The following is a 13649-nucleotide window of genomic DNA, read 5'->3' as shown; positions in this document are numbered from 1 at the left end:
AGTTCTGTCAATACAAAGCTTTCCAAAAGATGCTCACCATAACTTTCCGAAGCTGCAGGAGCACTGCTAGTACTCGATACTGTAGACATCGAATGCATCATCTCCTCTTTGGTAGTATTACTCATGGCACTGTGACAACTCGCTGAAGTGCTCCGTAACGATGCCATCGAGTTTGCTCGTGGTGCGATCAACGGCTCCTCAGCAGTGCTGTGTCTCTTTGTGTGAAGCAAGCCCTTCTCGAGGGCTGCCTCCTTGTCCTCGGGGCACACCTCGGTCTCCATGACATGCCCCACAGGTTTCTTCACACTGGTCAGTCGGTAAAATGGCGGTGTATGAGTCCGTTCAATATTATAGCTCAGCGTTTCAACCGTCTGCATCTCGTTCATTAACTCATCGACCAGGCGTTCCGGTTTTGCCCGACCTAAATACATGACGACCCGGCGAGCGTAGGGCATGAGATCTTGTGGAGCCATCCCCGTCACGATGATCAAATACCTTATGATAACTTTCAGGTTTAGAGGCCAGCACGCCACTAAGGCTGACCACAGTACCTCAAATGCCTTCTGGTGATCGTCACCAAACTTGACCGTTGCAAAAAATAAGTTGGTAAGGACCATCTCTGTTGCCTGTGTTGAGCCCCATCCTTCACCTCTCAGTGGCGGCTTCATCATGTCCGCTTGGTTGTCCTGTAACTTGTTCAGGAAGTTTGAGAGGGGCTCTCCAAGCGGTAGGTGGGGATCAATCAACTCCATGTTGTAAAGCCAAGGCAGCAGGTACATGAGCAGATTATGCTGCACGGGATACCTGGCCGTCTGCAAGCGATGTGTGATCTCTGGAAAGGCAACAAGTTTACAGCATCACTCTACAGTAGCACTTTTATAGAAGTACAGTCAAGGCTGTCTACCAAGGACTGAGACCTTATGATGACTTTCACATTGATAGGCCAGCATGTCATCACGGCTGACCACAGCCAGGCCTATTCAATACTTTCTACATCCCATGCTCACCTGAAAATATGGGCATCGTCAACTCTGGATGCAACTTCGCCAACTGAGATGAAAGTTCCATCTGACAAAATGTGTACGTTGCTCCGAGAAGGATGGCACTGCCATGTAATGATGGCTCCATCTTTCCATCTTCCTCCTCCTCGATCAAGGCTTCCTCCGGCTCGGTCACCACCAGGTCGTCCAGGAAAAAGCGCCTGTCTAGCAGCTGCAGCAATTGGAGAGCCGTCTCCCGGATGTGAATGCGAGGATTCCCTGTGTTCAGTAGCGTCACATTCAACATGGCAACGTGGTCACATGGGTACTCCCTGAATTATGAAAGTCAGACGTATTACCTTTCAGTATACCTGCACAGATGGTCAGCACAGTCAGTTGTAAAGAGTCCACATATCCCATACATTTTTCCCCCATCTTCGTACATGTACTGTTATTCAACAAAGTGTTACAAGTACCCATAATTTCTACTGAGCAGTTTACAAGCCATGCACCAATATCCCGAGACATGTTGGACACATTCTGTTGCAATCAATGTCCTTTTTGCCAATTTTTCCTTACCTGTTGGTAAAGACCCTGGCAAGAGCCAAAAAACATCCATCCGCAACTTCATTTGAGCCTGTGTAACATCGATCTATGACCCAGTCCAGCAGAGCCTGAGCATCAGGGTTGTACTCTAACAGCAAGACTATGGTCTCTTGAGCAAGAGCGTATACCTGGAAGGAAAGAAGTTCATTAGAAATGTGTGAAAAAAAGGTGACCTTCAGTGCCAGTGGACGATGACTGCTACAAAACCGAGAGAGAATGCCATGTGAAACTGCTGGTCAAGTTTAATATCATTGTTCATTCAAAACAGTCAGCTCTTAGACAGAAGCACTCGCATTTGTTTGCGTGGTTGATGTACGTCTTGGAATGGTGCGACACTGGTGCAGTAGCTAGATGTGGGGTGAATCTACACAATCACAACATGGGATTGTAGCGGCAAATGTGAGGGTAACGTCTATAGAGATTTGCTATCTGATCTTTGTTGTTACACTCTGCCAAGGTATTCAGGAGCTGAATTGGTATTGGATGGGCCTTGGAGGTCTTATTTCGAAACCTAGATCCCTTATCATCGGTCTCATTCTGTAGGCTGGACTACCCCCTCAGTGTACCGCTTTGTAGGATTGTCCTTTAGGTCTCATTTAGTAGCCTGGATTGCCGTTTTGGCTCACATTTGGTAGCCTGTATTGCCCTGTCTCATTTTGGAGCCTAAATTGGCATTTAATAGATCTCATTTGTAGTTCATGAAAAGTTGAAGACTAATTTGAGTCATAAGTAGAAGACACATAAATTTTGGAAGCCCCCATGTGTTAATAGCACATACAGTAGAGGGACAACAGAGAAATTAACAGTGGGCGTAGGTTGAATGGCAGAGACTGTAAATAAGTTAAAACCTGCCTAAATATTGTATGAAAATAGTTGTTAGCAAAACGTATCAATTATCATAAAGATGATCAAGTTAATCCAGCCTGTTCTAACACAAAACAAAGGAGCAGAAATATTATGAAGCAAAATATCACCCGAATTCAAAACCCAACCATTCCCAAGCTTTGAAATATCAAACCATCGCCTCACAGATTTTCTGTTGTTGATCTTTCACCGGCTTCCTAAAATATCTTTTCTGTGACAAAAGACAGATATGCAACCAAACTAACTTATGAACAAGGCCCGATGAAATTGACAAAAAGAAATTATGTTCACCATTAGAATGGCCTGTCCCCGATAGGTAGAAAAAGACGTCGCTAAGGCACTGTGGCATTTCTCATGAATATACCGGTCACGGGCCCACAGCCTTTTTGTCTGATGAGAGTGAGGGGTGACTGGATGGACTGCAAGTTCATTGTGGGCATGTAACCTGTATATTCAGAAAAACAACCAGTGTGAGGTGAGGGGGACTAACCAACTTCCACAGGCTGAAATATAAACCATCTTCAAACATGAAAAAAATAAGGTCAAACGCGGGATCCAATGGACCAGTAACCTGGAGTGTGAATACAGAGCCATAAAAGTGGGTTGAAGAAAATTTTAACATGCACTAAACTGGCAAGGGAATCTGGGCCAGACTGTTGCTTCAATATGCTAGACACAATAGTCCACCATCACTGTATTACCATTCAGTTACAAATAAAGGATGTATTTTTGGTGTTACTGTTCAACCTGAACCACAGTGAAAACACTATTGTAAGCTGTGACAGGACCAACTAAATGACCTTTGCTTATGATGTGCCGGCCCTGAAACTGACCCATGAATAGTCAACTAGACAGTTACAAACTGCTTTGAGCTAACACCCAACGTAAATTGAGCCCAAGACATCTGAAGCATCAGTCTCGTACAGAAAGCCTCGCATGTGAAACAACTAAGGATGAGTGATAATCTGCCCAGGTCAACAATACCATACAGTGAATCAACTCACCCTGTCCATAATCTTGATGATGGAGAAATGAAAAGAGGCAAGTTTACTATCCACTTCCCTCAAGATACGGTTCGCAACTCCGAGGCCATGGGCCAAATCCAAAGGGCTGGCATCGTGACAACATTTCGGGGGCAAAGTAAAATTGTGACCCGCTCTACCAAAACTAGGCGCTTGTCGCATCTGAACTTGACAGGTTGATACGGACTTGTTGTTCATTTCCCTATTGTAGACCTTTTGTGAAATGTGACCAATCAGTTTGTAATAGATTTCACAAAAGGTCTACAATAGGGAAATGAACAACAAGTCCGTATCAACCTGTCAAGTTCAGATGCGACAAGCGCCTAGTTTTGGGAGAGCGAGTCACAATTGCTCTCGTCATAACGAATTAGGTGATAACATCACTTGATTATCAAGTTCCCACAAAAATAGTTGCACGCAAATATTTCTTACAATCTTTCCCAAAGAGGGAGTTTAGGGTCGTTGCAAATCTTTCACAACATTATTGCCACATCAGAGACCTTAAGCAACAGACGGAGATGAGGAGAACTTGAAAAGCCCTGAATATTTATTACCAAACCAAATGCTTCAGAACAGAGTTACCTTTTCATCATGGGATTCCAGGAGTGTATCCAACCACGAGTAGACGTAATTCTCCTCTGTCAGACCAGACGGATCGAACGCCGCACCGCAACAGAGGACAGCACCCATGGCTTGGATTGCTGAGAGTTCCAGCTCAGTACATGAGTCATCCTTGTTCGTTCTGAAAAGGTTTCAAGAGAGAAAATTTGTATGCTTCACCGATGTACATTAAGTAAACAGAAAACCATTTGGTTTCGCAAGATACAATGGTATGAGCTTGACTGAATATAAAAGGTTTGAAAGCACTGGATTACAAGGATGTTTTGTCTTAACACTTTCAGCGCCCAGCCATATTTAGCGTACTTCCCCCAGGGGCCAAGGTTACGCCCCTTTTTACCCTTTTTCAAAATTATGAAAACAATAGAAGGAATAAAGATAATTACATGAAATTTTCTGTGTTGGTTCTTCTTTGTTAGATCTCTTTACAATGCTAATTTGGAATGATAGTCAGCAAAGCACTTGATTTTGCACAATGGTACCCCACACATAGAACAGTAATATCTGGTGTCTTTCCGAATACCCACTTTTTGGCATACTCTCGGCTACATCTGCCCCCGTCATCAATCTTCGACCCGCCATTGCGCCTATTCGAATGCAGACAATCTTGGCTATAAATAGCACATTGGCTGAACATCATACTATCACTTCAAGCGCTGTATAGTTAAATTGTTTTCCCCTATACTGCGCTGCTAGTCGCCTCGAAGACAAAGCGGGAAATTTAAAAACGCGACGTAATATTACGTCGGATGGCTCAACCGTGTGAACTTGCAAGACGTAAAATTACGTCAGATGGCGCTGAAAGTGTTAAGCAAAAACCAAACATTGTCTCCAATTATCATTCTGTTTCCATTAGTTTTCATCATCAGACTGACTTGGCATATTTCACTGCATACTTTTGACACAATAGCCTTCTTATTTCATCAATGACAAAGTTGATCAACTTCTCAGAATCTACCAATCTTTTAGTTGACAATATGTCTTGCACAGGAAAAGATCTCTTCTGAAACTACCCACACTTAAGTTTTCTCTTCAGAGAAAAGTAACAGCAAACTCAAGCATTTAGTGAAAGTTGGATGAAAGCGTTCAGATTGTTTACCTCCTGTCCATAGCACCAAATGCCTGTCCAAACTTGCCACTCCAGCTGGCAAACAGATAGAACAGATTATAACGGAGAGATCGTGACAGTACCATATGACGAGTGTCAACTGGAAGAGAATGAAAGGAACATTTCCCATGAACGCCAGGTATCATACATGTAGAATACTATTTACTAAGGAATATACTAGTGACACACACAATACCAATTCTAACACATGTATCTTTACTAACCAAACAGGAGAAGAACAAACATACTGAAGCGATTATCCACCAACTCCTTTAATACGGCGGTTCACCAATGAGGTATATTTTAACACATACCTGGCGTGTGCCGAATCAAGTGACGTATGAATCCACTGAAGTGTAGCCTGATTTCTTGCAGGATTGGCTGGTCTCGTTCAGCCTCGTTCTCCAGGAACATCCGAGCACCGTCGATATACTCAACAAATCTCGGTGCCAGCGCCTGCGACTCCTTATCAATCACACCAGTTGTGCTGCAAGATAAGAGGGAAGTAAGTCGATGTAAACAGACCCCAGAGAAATCTTTTGTTCTGTGTCATCCATCTGGTTATCAGCCTAACCTCATATGGCCTACCTCCAAAATAGTGTTCCACATGGCATATCCCAAACAAAGTTGATGTTCGAGATGCGACGTACAGTAGCAAAGGCCTTGTGCCTAATACGTGGTGTGACATGATGATGTGGAGATAGGCCTTCAGACTTCATCTTTCAGACCTATATGATGTATGCATATAAAACAGCTGTATAATTGACATACAATCACTCCCAGAAAACAATACTGTTACCAAACTATAAGTGCAACACAAAAACCTTCTTTTATGTCACAAAGCAGAAGGTGGACATCAGAAAACGGTGAAAAATGTCTAAACGAACTCAAGTGTGCATTACAAGGCTACATTAACACTTTCACTAGTGGGGTAGGTCTCAGATCGGCAAAAAACCTGGTGCGGTAGAGAAAGAGTTAATAAATTCCTAGTGCTTATTTTGTTACCCTACAGAGAAAAGGCCAACTACAAACAAGACTGGATGAGTAAAGATCTAATTTCAGTACAGAATCATTGGCAGGAAACCACACGGTTATCGCAGTAGTTGGAATAATCTTCACGCAAGTTATTTTATCTACAACTAAACTGACCACAAAGCCCCATGAGAGCGGCAAATGACGATGGTACACAAGTACAAATATAACCCATACAGTGTTGAAAGCAGCTCATCGTGCCTATTTATGCACACATAGGCTATAATTGTACCGGAACTCTAATTGCACCATCTTACCTTATATACAATGCTGTGAATGGTCATGCTATTGTTTCACCAGACACAATACACATACTGTCAACCATGAAATTTCCGTTGGCATTTCATTTTCGTGAAAGTGGGCGAATACCATTAAGGTATTGGTTTCAAAATAAGAAAATCGACTGATTCCCCAAAATACAGTTATACAAAACTGTGCAAAGACATGTATATTCCTGCAAAATATCTAGTGCCGCCAAAATCTCACGATGTACAGTAAACTAAACAAACCATATAGAGACACTATAAAACTCAACAAGCAGGATGAAGGCTAGGTTAAATCATACAGAATTCAAGCTCTCGTGAACACGCTTTCTATGAATGACACAGTATCCGATCGTATCGCCACATAGCCTTTCATCCCATGGTCATCCAGCCCCCTAGGCAACATGCTTCTGTGGCTTGATTGATGTTTTAAAATATTATCTATGCTGTAATTCAAATTATATACAACTCTAAGGGGTAGATCCCGGTCCTTGTGGTTATTTGATGTTATTCTGTGACAGATTTAAAAGCAAACTTAGATAAACAGCCAAGCGAATGGAGGTGAAACAACTATCGGGCGAAACGACCGCATTTCAATGATACAATGTGATATGTAAAGGCAAGTATGAATTGTTATAGTCTGTGCAATGACGCTGTGACACTGGTTCACTAGGAGAGTCAGCTACAAAGAAGCAACGCAATGGAGAGGTTTGGACTGCTGAAAAGAGAAGACTCTACCTGTCAACCCCAGTCACAGATTCGTCTATAGCGTAACTGCTAGAAAATAGAAGGACATTCAAACTTAGAATACCCATATTACAGCATCCATTCAATTTTAGAATACACATTCAAACTTAGAATACCCATTCAAACTTGGAACACCCTTTTGAAGTTGGGACTACCCAATCAAACATAGATACCCATTCAAACGTGGATTACCCTCTTTGATTTAGAAATCCAATTATGTAATTTTTAACTTACACTTTTGTAACAATGATAATACATTTGTACCTAGGTATTATCAACTGATGTTACACACTTGTTTTCAAACATGTAGTTGAAGAATTTTTTAGTCGTTGTAAAATTCAAGTTAACATGGTTAAGCTGTTGATATCACAATTTTTTACAATACCACACAACAGTAAGAGATTATCGTAATCTATTTTGACATCGGCTGAGCACTGACTTGAAAAATGAAGTTCTAAAAAGGAGAAAAATGAAAAAAAGCATCACAAAAATGCTATGAAAAAACAATAACACCACCAACTGGATGATCAAAGATTCAAAACGCATGCGTAGAAGTCATCAGCATTCCCAAATGAGCATCGCCTCACCTTTGAGCGAATGTGCCATTCTCCGCCATCAGTTCGAATATCTTTGCGAGTTGAACGCGCAGGATGTCTCTGCGACGGCGTCTGCGCACGTTCTCTTGTTTCCTGTCGATGGCCTCCTTTATGTACGGTACCAACTCTTCCATCAGATCGCTGAAATAACATTACGAGACGTAAAATATCATGAGATGTCATACTGCCGTGACAGAGGTCACAATGTTATTGACCATCTTGACATGTAGTCGAATCATTCTGGTAAGTCATAACCCCGGCCATAGCACCATTTCAATGGCAGCCTCAATGAACCATTGTCGTTTATTGGCCCTATCCTCATCTATTGGATCTATTCTCGGCTTTCTTTGACCCAGTGCTATTTCTAGTGAATTGGACAATGGACCCACAATACCGGAAGAAGACAACAGATATTGCATGATATTTTACCTGAAAGCACCCGGGTTACTCCTACCAATGCCATCAGCTATGATGTCTCTCATATCGATCGCCTCACACCTGATCAATGGCACCAACAACTTGAAGAGATTACTGGCATTGGCAACGTTTAGCTTCAAGCTGTCTGTTTTCTCTGCTTCTCTGCTCGAGTTCTCTGGGGAGGAACTTGCCCTGAATTGGTGAGAAAGAATGGTTATTTCAATCAGAAGGTAGACTTTAATGAGTAGTAATTGATATTGCGCTCAGTGCAGTGGACTTTACTGGTATACTCAGGGTTTCGTACATTACTTAGAAGTGAAAAAACCCTGAATCTCAGAATGGGCAGACATTTGTCAAGTAAGAACAGAACTTAACAAATTTCTGATCAAAAGCGTCAAATAAAGCAGTAAAAAGATACAGGAGAATGAATCTTCATTCACATAGACAACCAGAAGATAATTCACATTCATTATGATCCAGAGATAAACTTACCCCAGCTCTGGCGAGGCAGAACGTTGCGTAATCATCACACTAGGCGGAGCCACACAACAACTCATCACGACGTAATTGTGCCAGAGGTTCATGTAGAGATCTCGTTCGTTGGTGACCTTCTTGCTCCCTGACCTCAGCAGGGAGGATGTCCTCGTATCACCTGATGGGCTACTGCAAGACAAGCAGGCCAGACATTCGAAAATGACTAAAGTTTGAATGAAGGAGTGAACATTCGAACTTTGCAGTTCCAGGAACTAGGTCATAAATTCAAGGACAAGGTGTTGATTTTTTTGCAGGGAGGACAAATATTTTGCCTCCGAGAGTGAAGTGAACTGAGAGGGATGAGAATTTCCTTCCCTAACCAAGCTGTGTGTGAATAGACTGAGTAGGTGGATTTGGGCATAGACAAAATGATACCCTATATCCTTGCATTGACTCTTCCACTAAATGCATTAAAGGAGTCCATTCAGAAAAGCATCTTACTTACTTTGGGTCAACATAGCTGAATATTGCCAGAAGTCGAACATACACAATCGGCCAAGCATATGCCACAGCATTTGGGCAGCAACTGAAGGCATGGTTGCTGTCCAAGAACGTCGACAGACATGTTACCCACGGATCGAAGGTACTGAAATTCAGGTTTTTGGCGTTCATGGAATCATTATTGTCATGGTAACCAGATACCCAGAACGGTGATGTTCGGTCAGCGAGCCACTGAAGGTCGATGCTGTTTGTAGCTAGAACTGCGGCCTGAAATTAGGAAACAATATGTCCGATTCAAGAGTATACTCAACTGGTCACTGACTACCTGTGCTTCTGTGTTTGCCAGAAGCCTGTGGTTTCCTAGCACATTGATACCGAAGAACTCCATCTCTAGCTAACTTTCATCACTCAAAAGTTCAAGTGACACCAATGCAAAACCAAATAAATTCTTCACGTGGTCAATGAAGTGCACAAGAGTTTTTTGGGTCAGATGCGCCGACTGTGAGCGGGACGTCACTTGTGTCAAGTTACTCGACCCAGTCAGGTGCTTCACTCTTATGGAGTAATATCGGCAATTGGCCTACCTTCTCCTGAGGAGGGAGATGGGGAAGTATCTTCTCGACAATGAATGGACAAGCCTTGTCCAGCACATCAATCACACACGCATCATCAACCTGCTAGCAACAACACAAAGAGAGAATCCTAATTAATGAAGTCATCTTCTTCTTCTTCTTCAGCGTTCGCTCTGCACTTTGAGGGGTCATTCTCCTAGGAGTAATCCTCCTCCAAGGCGGGATGAGCGTATCCTGCGTGCCACTACGGTTAGGCGCCAATTGGGTTTATTGGCCTAGTGGTCCGACTTTGGCGAGAGAGATAGAGTCCACGCAAGCTACTCATGTTTCTCACTTGGTGGGGTCTTAGCTTGCCCTGGCATAGACACCAGGTACAAGGAACCTCGGTTTTGAGTCTCATTCGAAGGACTGTGAAGAGCCAGGAATTGTAGTTCCTTGAAAGCCACGCCGGTTCATCCAGACATACGATCCTGGGTTCTCCCCGGGATCGAACCCGGGCCCTATTGCGTGGTGGCCAGGGTGTGTTAAACCCCTAGGCCATGAGGCTCCTTAATGAAGTCATCTGTGTTGGCACAATTATACTACTTGACAAAAATAGCCGACTCTGCAATATAACGACATATCTGTCTTCCCAATTTTAGAGCAATTGGTCCAACAATAATGTTTTTCTGACCAAAAAATTCCAATGAGTTTTCAATTAAATACCTTGTATCTTGTCTTGCAATGAAACACTTCAAATGTACCTATTTTTCATCTTTGCCAATGCAGCTAAAATGAGCTTATTTGCTTTCAAGAAATTCTTGAATAACTTTGTAGAAAATGGCAAAAAAATCCTGTCTTCGGGGAGGGTGACATTTAAAGGGGGTCAACCGTACCTTAGTTGTGCCCAGTACAGTGCACAGATTCCTTATTTCTTTCAGCAACTGAACAGCAAGTTTTCTGGTGTACGGTCGACAATTACAAAGCATCACTAAGGCAAATCCTTCCACTTCATTCAGCACTGGAGCATGGGCACTCTTCTCAAATTGATTGACTTTTTGGTGTACAAGACATTCATCAATCTTGTCCTGGAAATAACGCAGGAATAGGTTAAATATGAACTGACAGTCTTACCTGTTTTTAAGTTTTAGTGCATATAGTGGTGATAGTATTAAATCACTACAATGAGTTACACTGTGTAAAACATGGTACATGTAATTGTAACTCATACAAGCCGCTCGGTGAGACTTTGTTACCAGGGAATGATGATGCCCTGCAGCTCTCCCAACCAAAATCATCGTGGCAAACCTGGCCTTCTGGCAACTGCATAGAAAACCTCAAAAACAACCACTGCATACCTTCTGGCTCGCCTGCACTATCGACTTCCACTGACTGAGTAACTGCAGCATCATGCGCAAACAGGTCTCGAGAACCTGAGGGAATGAGTCGCTCACTTCTTTCTGGATGAACTGGATGAAACCGCTCACAACCTCCTCTCGCCAGTCGGAGAAATCGGACATGAGGTTCTGCAATGCTTTGCAGGCAAGTCTGAAAACAGGATTTTATCAAACCAATATAAGTTACAACAATATAGTCGACAGCATTTGATAATCCAATTAATTAAGTAAAACAGTTGGTTCTTTTACAATAACAGGAAGCTCTTGCACCTGGATTTACTTCTACAAGTTACACTGGATATATTGAGTGGCCAATGCCCAAGATCTTTTTTTTCCCCAGGAACAAAATTTGCTCACCCTTTGAGTTCCTCGTCAATATGGACAGTGAGTCTGGCAAGGAGCTCCACCAGCTCCAACTTGGTCATTCCATCTGGTATGATCCTGGTGATGGCTGCCACACTTGTACGGAACAAGTCAATCTTGGCCTTCCTCTCTCCACTGGAATAGAAGCAAACACTTTTGAGCATCATCAAGTGAATCATACAGTCTTGTGCTTTCGTCATAGCAAGCACTTGATGTAAGGCATGCCGCAATGGCTGGGCACCAATTGAGGTTAGATAAGTAACTGGGACTATCTTTTGGCAAGGAAGTAGCAGCCCAGCAGTCCCTTAGCACCCGGGAGCACAAGGTACGAAGAATTTCACGTCGGCGCTCATACCATGAGAAGTAACTTGTTCGAGGTCACAAGCATGTATTGCTGTTGGATATCGAACCAAGATGTTCTGATCACAAGCCTGTCATATAAGTCACTGACACGCCACCACTAGAAATCATACAGTACGTTGAAAATCTCATCCCCAAACTATGTGCAGATCTATAGTATTTGTACTAACGTTATCATATCGTCTGGTTCTTTGTTGACATTTTCCGTCCTGGTCAACAACAATGGCTTCCCGACAATCGCATCAAGAGCTCGCAGGATGGAGTCGAATGCTTTCCTCACGTGACTATAATATGGCGCCATGCCAATCGACCGTGCCGTTTCCTCAGTCAGCATCGTATTAAGGAATGTCTTCTTGACCCTGAGGGTGCTCCCAGAGGGAAAGACGCCTATGGTCTGAGGCATGGGTGGGACGCCATCCTGCTGCTGGAGGCTGTCCGTGATGACTAGGAATGCTCGAAGGCCTATACTCATTCGCTGAAAATGATTGCCAAAACATATTTAATGATTATAATAAGAAATGCTCTCAATTGCACTTTTACTATCACTATTAAACATATCGATGTTGTCATATTTTTGTCTCTACAGGTGGATTTTTTTATTACTTTCCTTCGTTTGAATGAACACGAAAGGCATCATGCCTGTATATGAATAAATGACAAGATGCCTTCGTAGGTCCTGCCCACTGCACAAAATATAAACATTGCCATATAAATATTACCATACCTCTGGAGTGAGTAACTTGCTAGGTTTGCCAACACAGAGTAAATCAAACACAATTTCTTTCATGGCAAAGTCTAACCTTTCCTGGAAAATAAAATATGATCATGAGGCACTGCCAACACCTACAGCTCCCTAACCTTTTCAAAATGAAGCTATTTTCTCTTTCGAGTCTAGGGGACAACTGAAAATCTTACTCGTTTTTCATAAAACAGACAAAATGACATTCCGATCACAACTCTCACCTGTGCGACGAACTGAATGATCTTGACGAATATATTGAGCGGCATATCTCTAGGCATGACAACCTTGGATCCCTTGGGAAACAGACTGTTCATGATACTCTGAAGTTTGCTCTGCGTCGCTGTGTTACTCTCACATTTGATACGAACCATGTACACCCTGCAGATAAAAAAATTGAGTTGAGACCCAAGCGCATTCCCGCTGTGGACATGGTAGAGGAAACCAAGTTGAACGCTCTCGCTGCTGGACATTTTGGTCACTAAGATACAGGAAGGATTTTGCCACCCCGTCATGATCAAGCTTCCCATTTACATTGTAGGTCTACAATTTGGCATGTTTGACAGAAAACCCTTGTGACTGAATCCTTTTGATGGCCTCATTCTCACCATAGTAATCTGTAGAGGGACTCCAAAGCGACTCTAGACATCTTAGGATCCTTGTTCCTCAGATGACCCAGGCACATAGTCAGGAAATACGGCCAGTTCTGGAGGTAGAAGGTCTTCTGGCTGACACACAACAAACATGTGTCCATTGGAAAGAGTGCCTAAAGAGAGTAAAGGAGAAGATCTATCCCCTGCTCTGGTAACGGTAGGCTAGGTGCTCGTGACTTTTGGCACACAAATATTTCTAGGTGGAGAGTATACAAAATCAAGTCACAAAACCAAACACAGGTCTATCAGCGAAGTACATGTACAGTTGAACAGACACCTCTCTACTAAGGACACCCTCTTTATAAAGAACACTAGTTTTAGACCCCAATTTTTTATTTCCATTCAGTTTGACCTCTCT

At 42.8% G+C, this 13649-nt stretch overlaps 1 protein-coding gene across 13 annotated transcripts in view; it reads right to left on the bottom strand.

Annotated features, from left to right (window-relative positions):
- The window catches only part of LOC135482794 (protein furry-like), a 40142-nt gene that overhangs the window by 23429 nt on the left and 3064 nt on the right, over positions 1-13649 (bottom strand). For 4 of the 13 annotated variants that reach the window (XM_064763173.1, XM_064763180.1, XM_064763178.1 and 1 more), the window contains exons 9-28: positions 13247-13404; positions 12863-13019; positions 12624-12704; positions 12070-12374; positions 11534-11674; positions 11138-11327; positions 10676-10867; positions 9813-9905; positions 9233-9495; positions 8746-8916; positions 8266-8445; positions 7828-7977; positions 7232-7270; positions 5513-5685; positions 5190-5298; positions 4055-4214; positions 3455-3466; positions 1560-1714; positions 1008-1312; positions 38-832 (exon numbers count right to left, since the gene is read on the bottom strand). In XM_064763173.1, the coding sequence (XP_064619243.1) occupies positions 38-832; positions 1008-1312; positions 1560-1714; positions 3455-3466; positions 4055-4214; positions 5190-5298; positions 5513-5685; positions 7232-7270; positions 7828-7977; positions 8266-8445; positions 8746-8916; positions 9233-9495; positions 9813-9905; positions 10676-10867; positions 11138-11327; positions 11534-11674; positions 12070-12374; positions 12624-12704; positions 12863-13019; positions 13247-13404 (3829 nt within the window). The remainder of the gene's footprint in view (positions 1-37; positions 833-1007; positions 1313-1559; positions 1715-3454; positions 3467-4054; positions 4215-5189; positions 5299-5512; positions 5686-7231; positions 7271-7827; positions 7978-8265; positions 8446-8745; positions 8917-9232; positions 9496-9812; positions 9906-10675; positions 10868-11137; positions 11328-11533; positions 11675-12069; positions 12375-12623; positions 12705-12862; positions 13020-13246; positions 13405-13649) is intronic. The other 9 variants (XM_064763177.1, XM_064763182.1, XM_064763179.1 and 6 more) reach the window with 7 other exon arrangements.

The sequence above is a fragment of the Lineus longissimus genome, chromosome 2 (assembly GCF_910592395.1).
Source record: "Lineus longissimus chromosome 2, tnLinLong1.2, whole genome shotgun sequence".
NCBI classification, from domain to species: Eukaryota; Metazoa; Nemertea; class Pilidiophora; order Heteronemertea; family Lineidae; genus Lineus; species Lineus longissimus.
This window is presented reverse-complemented; position numbering and strand designations above follow the sequence as displayed.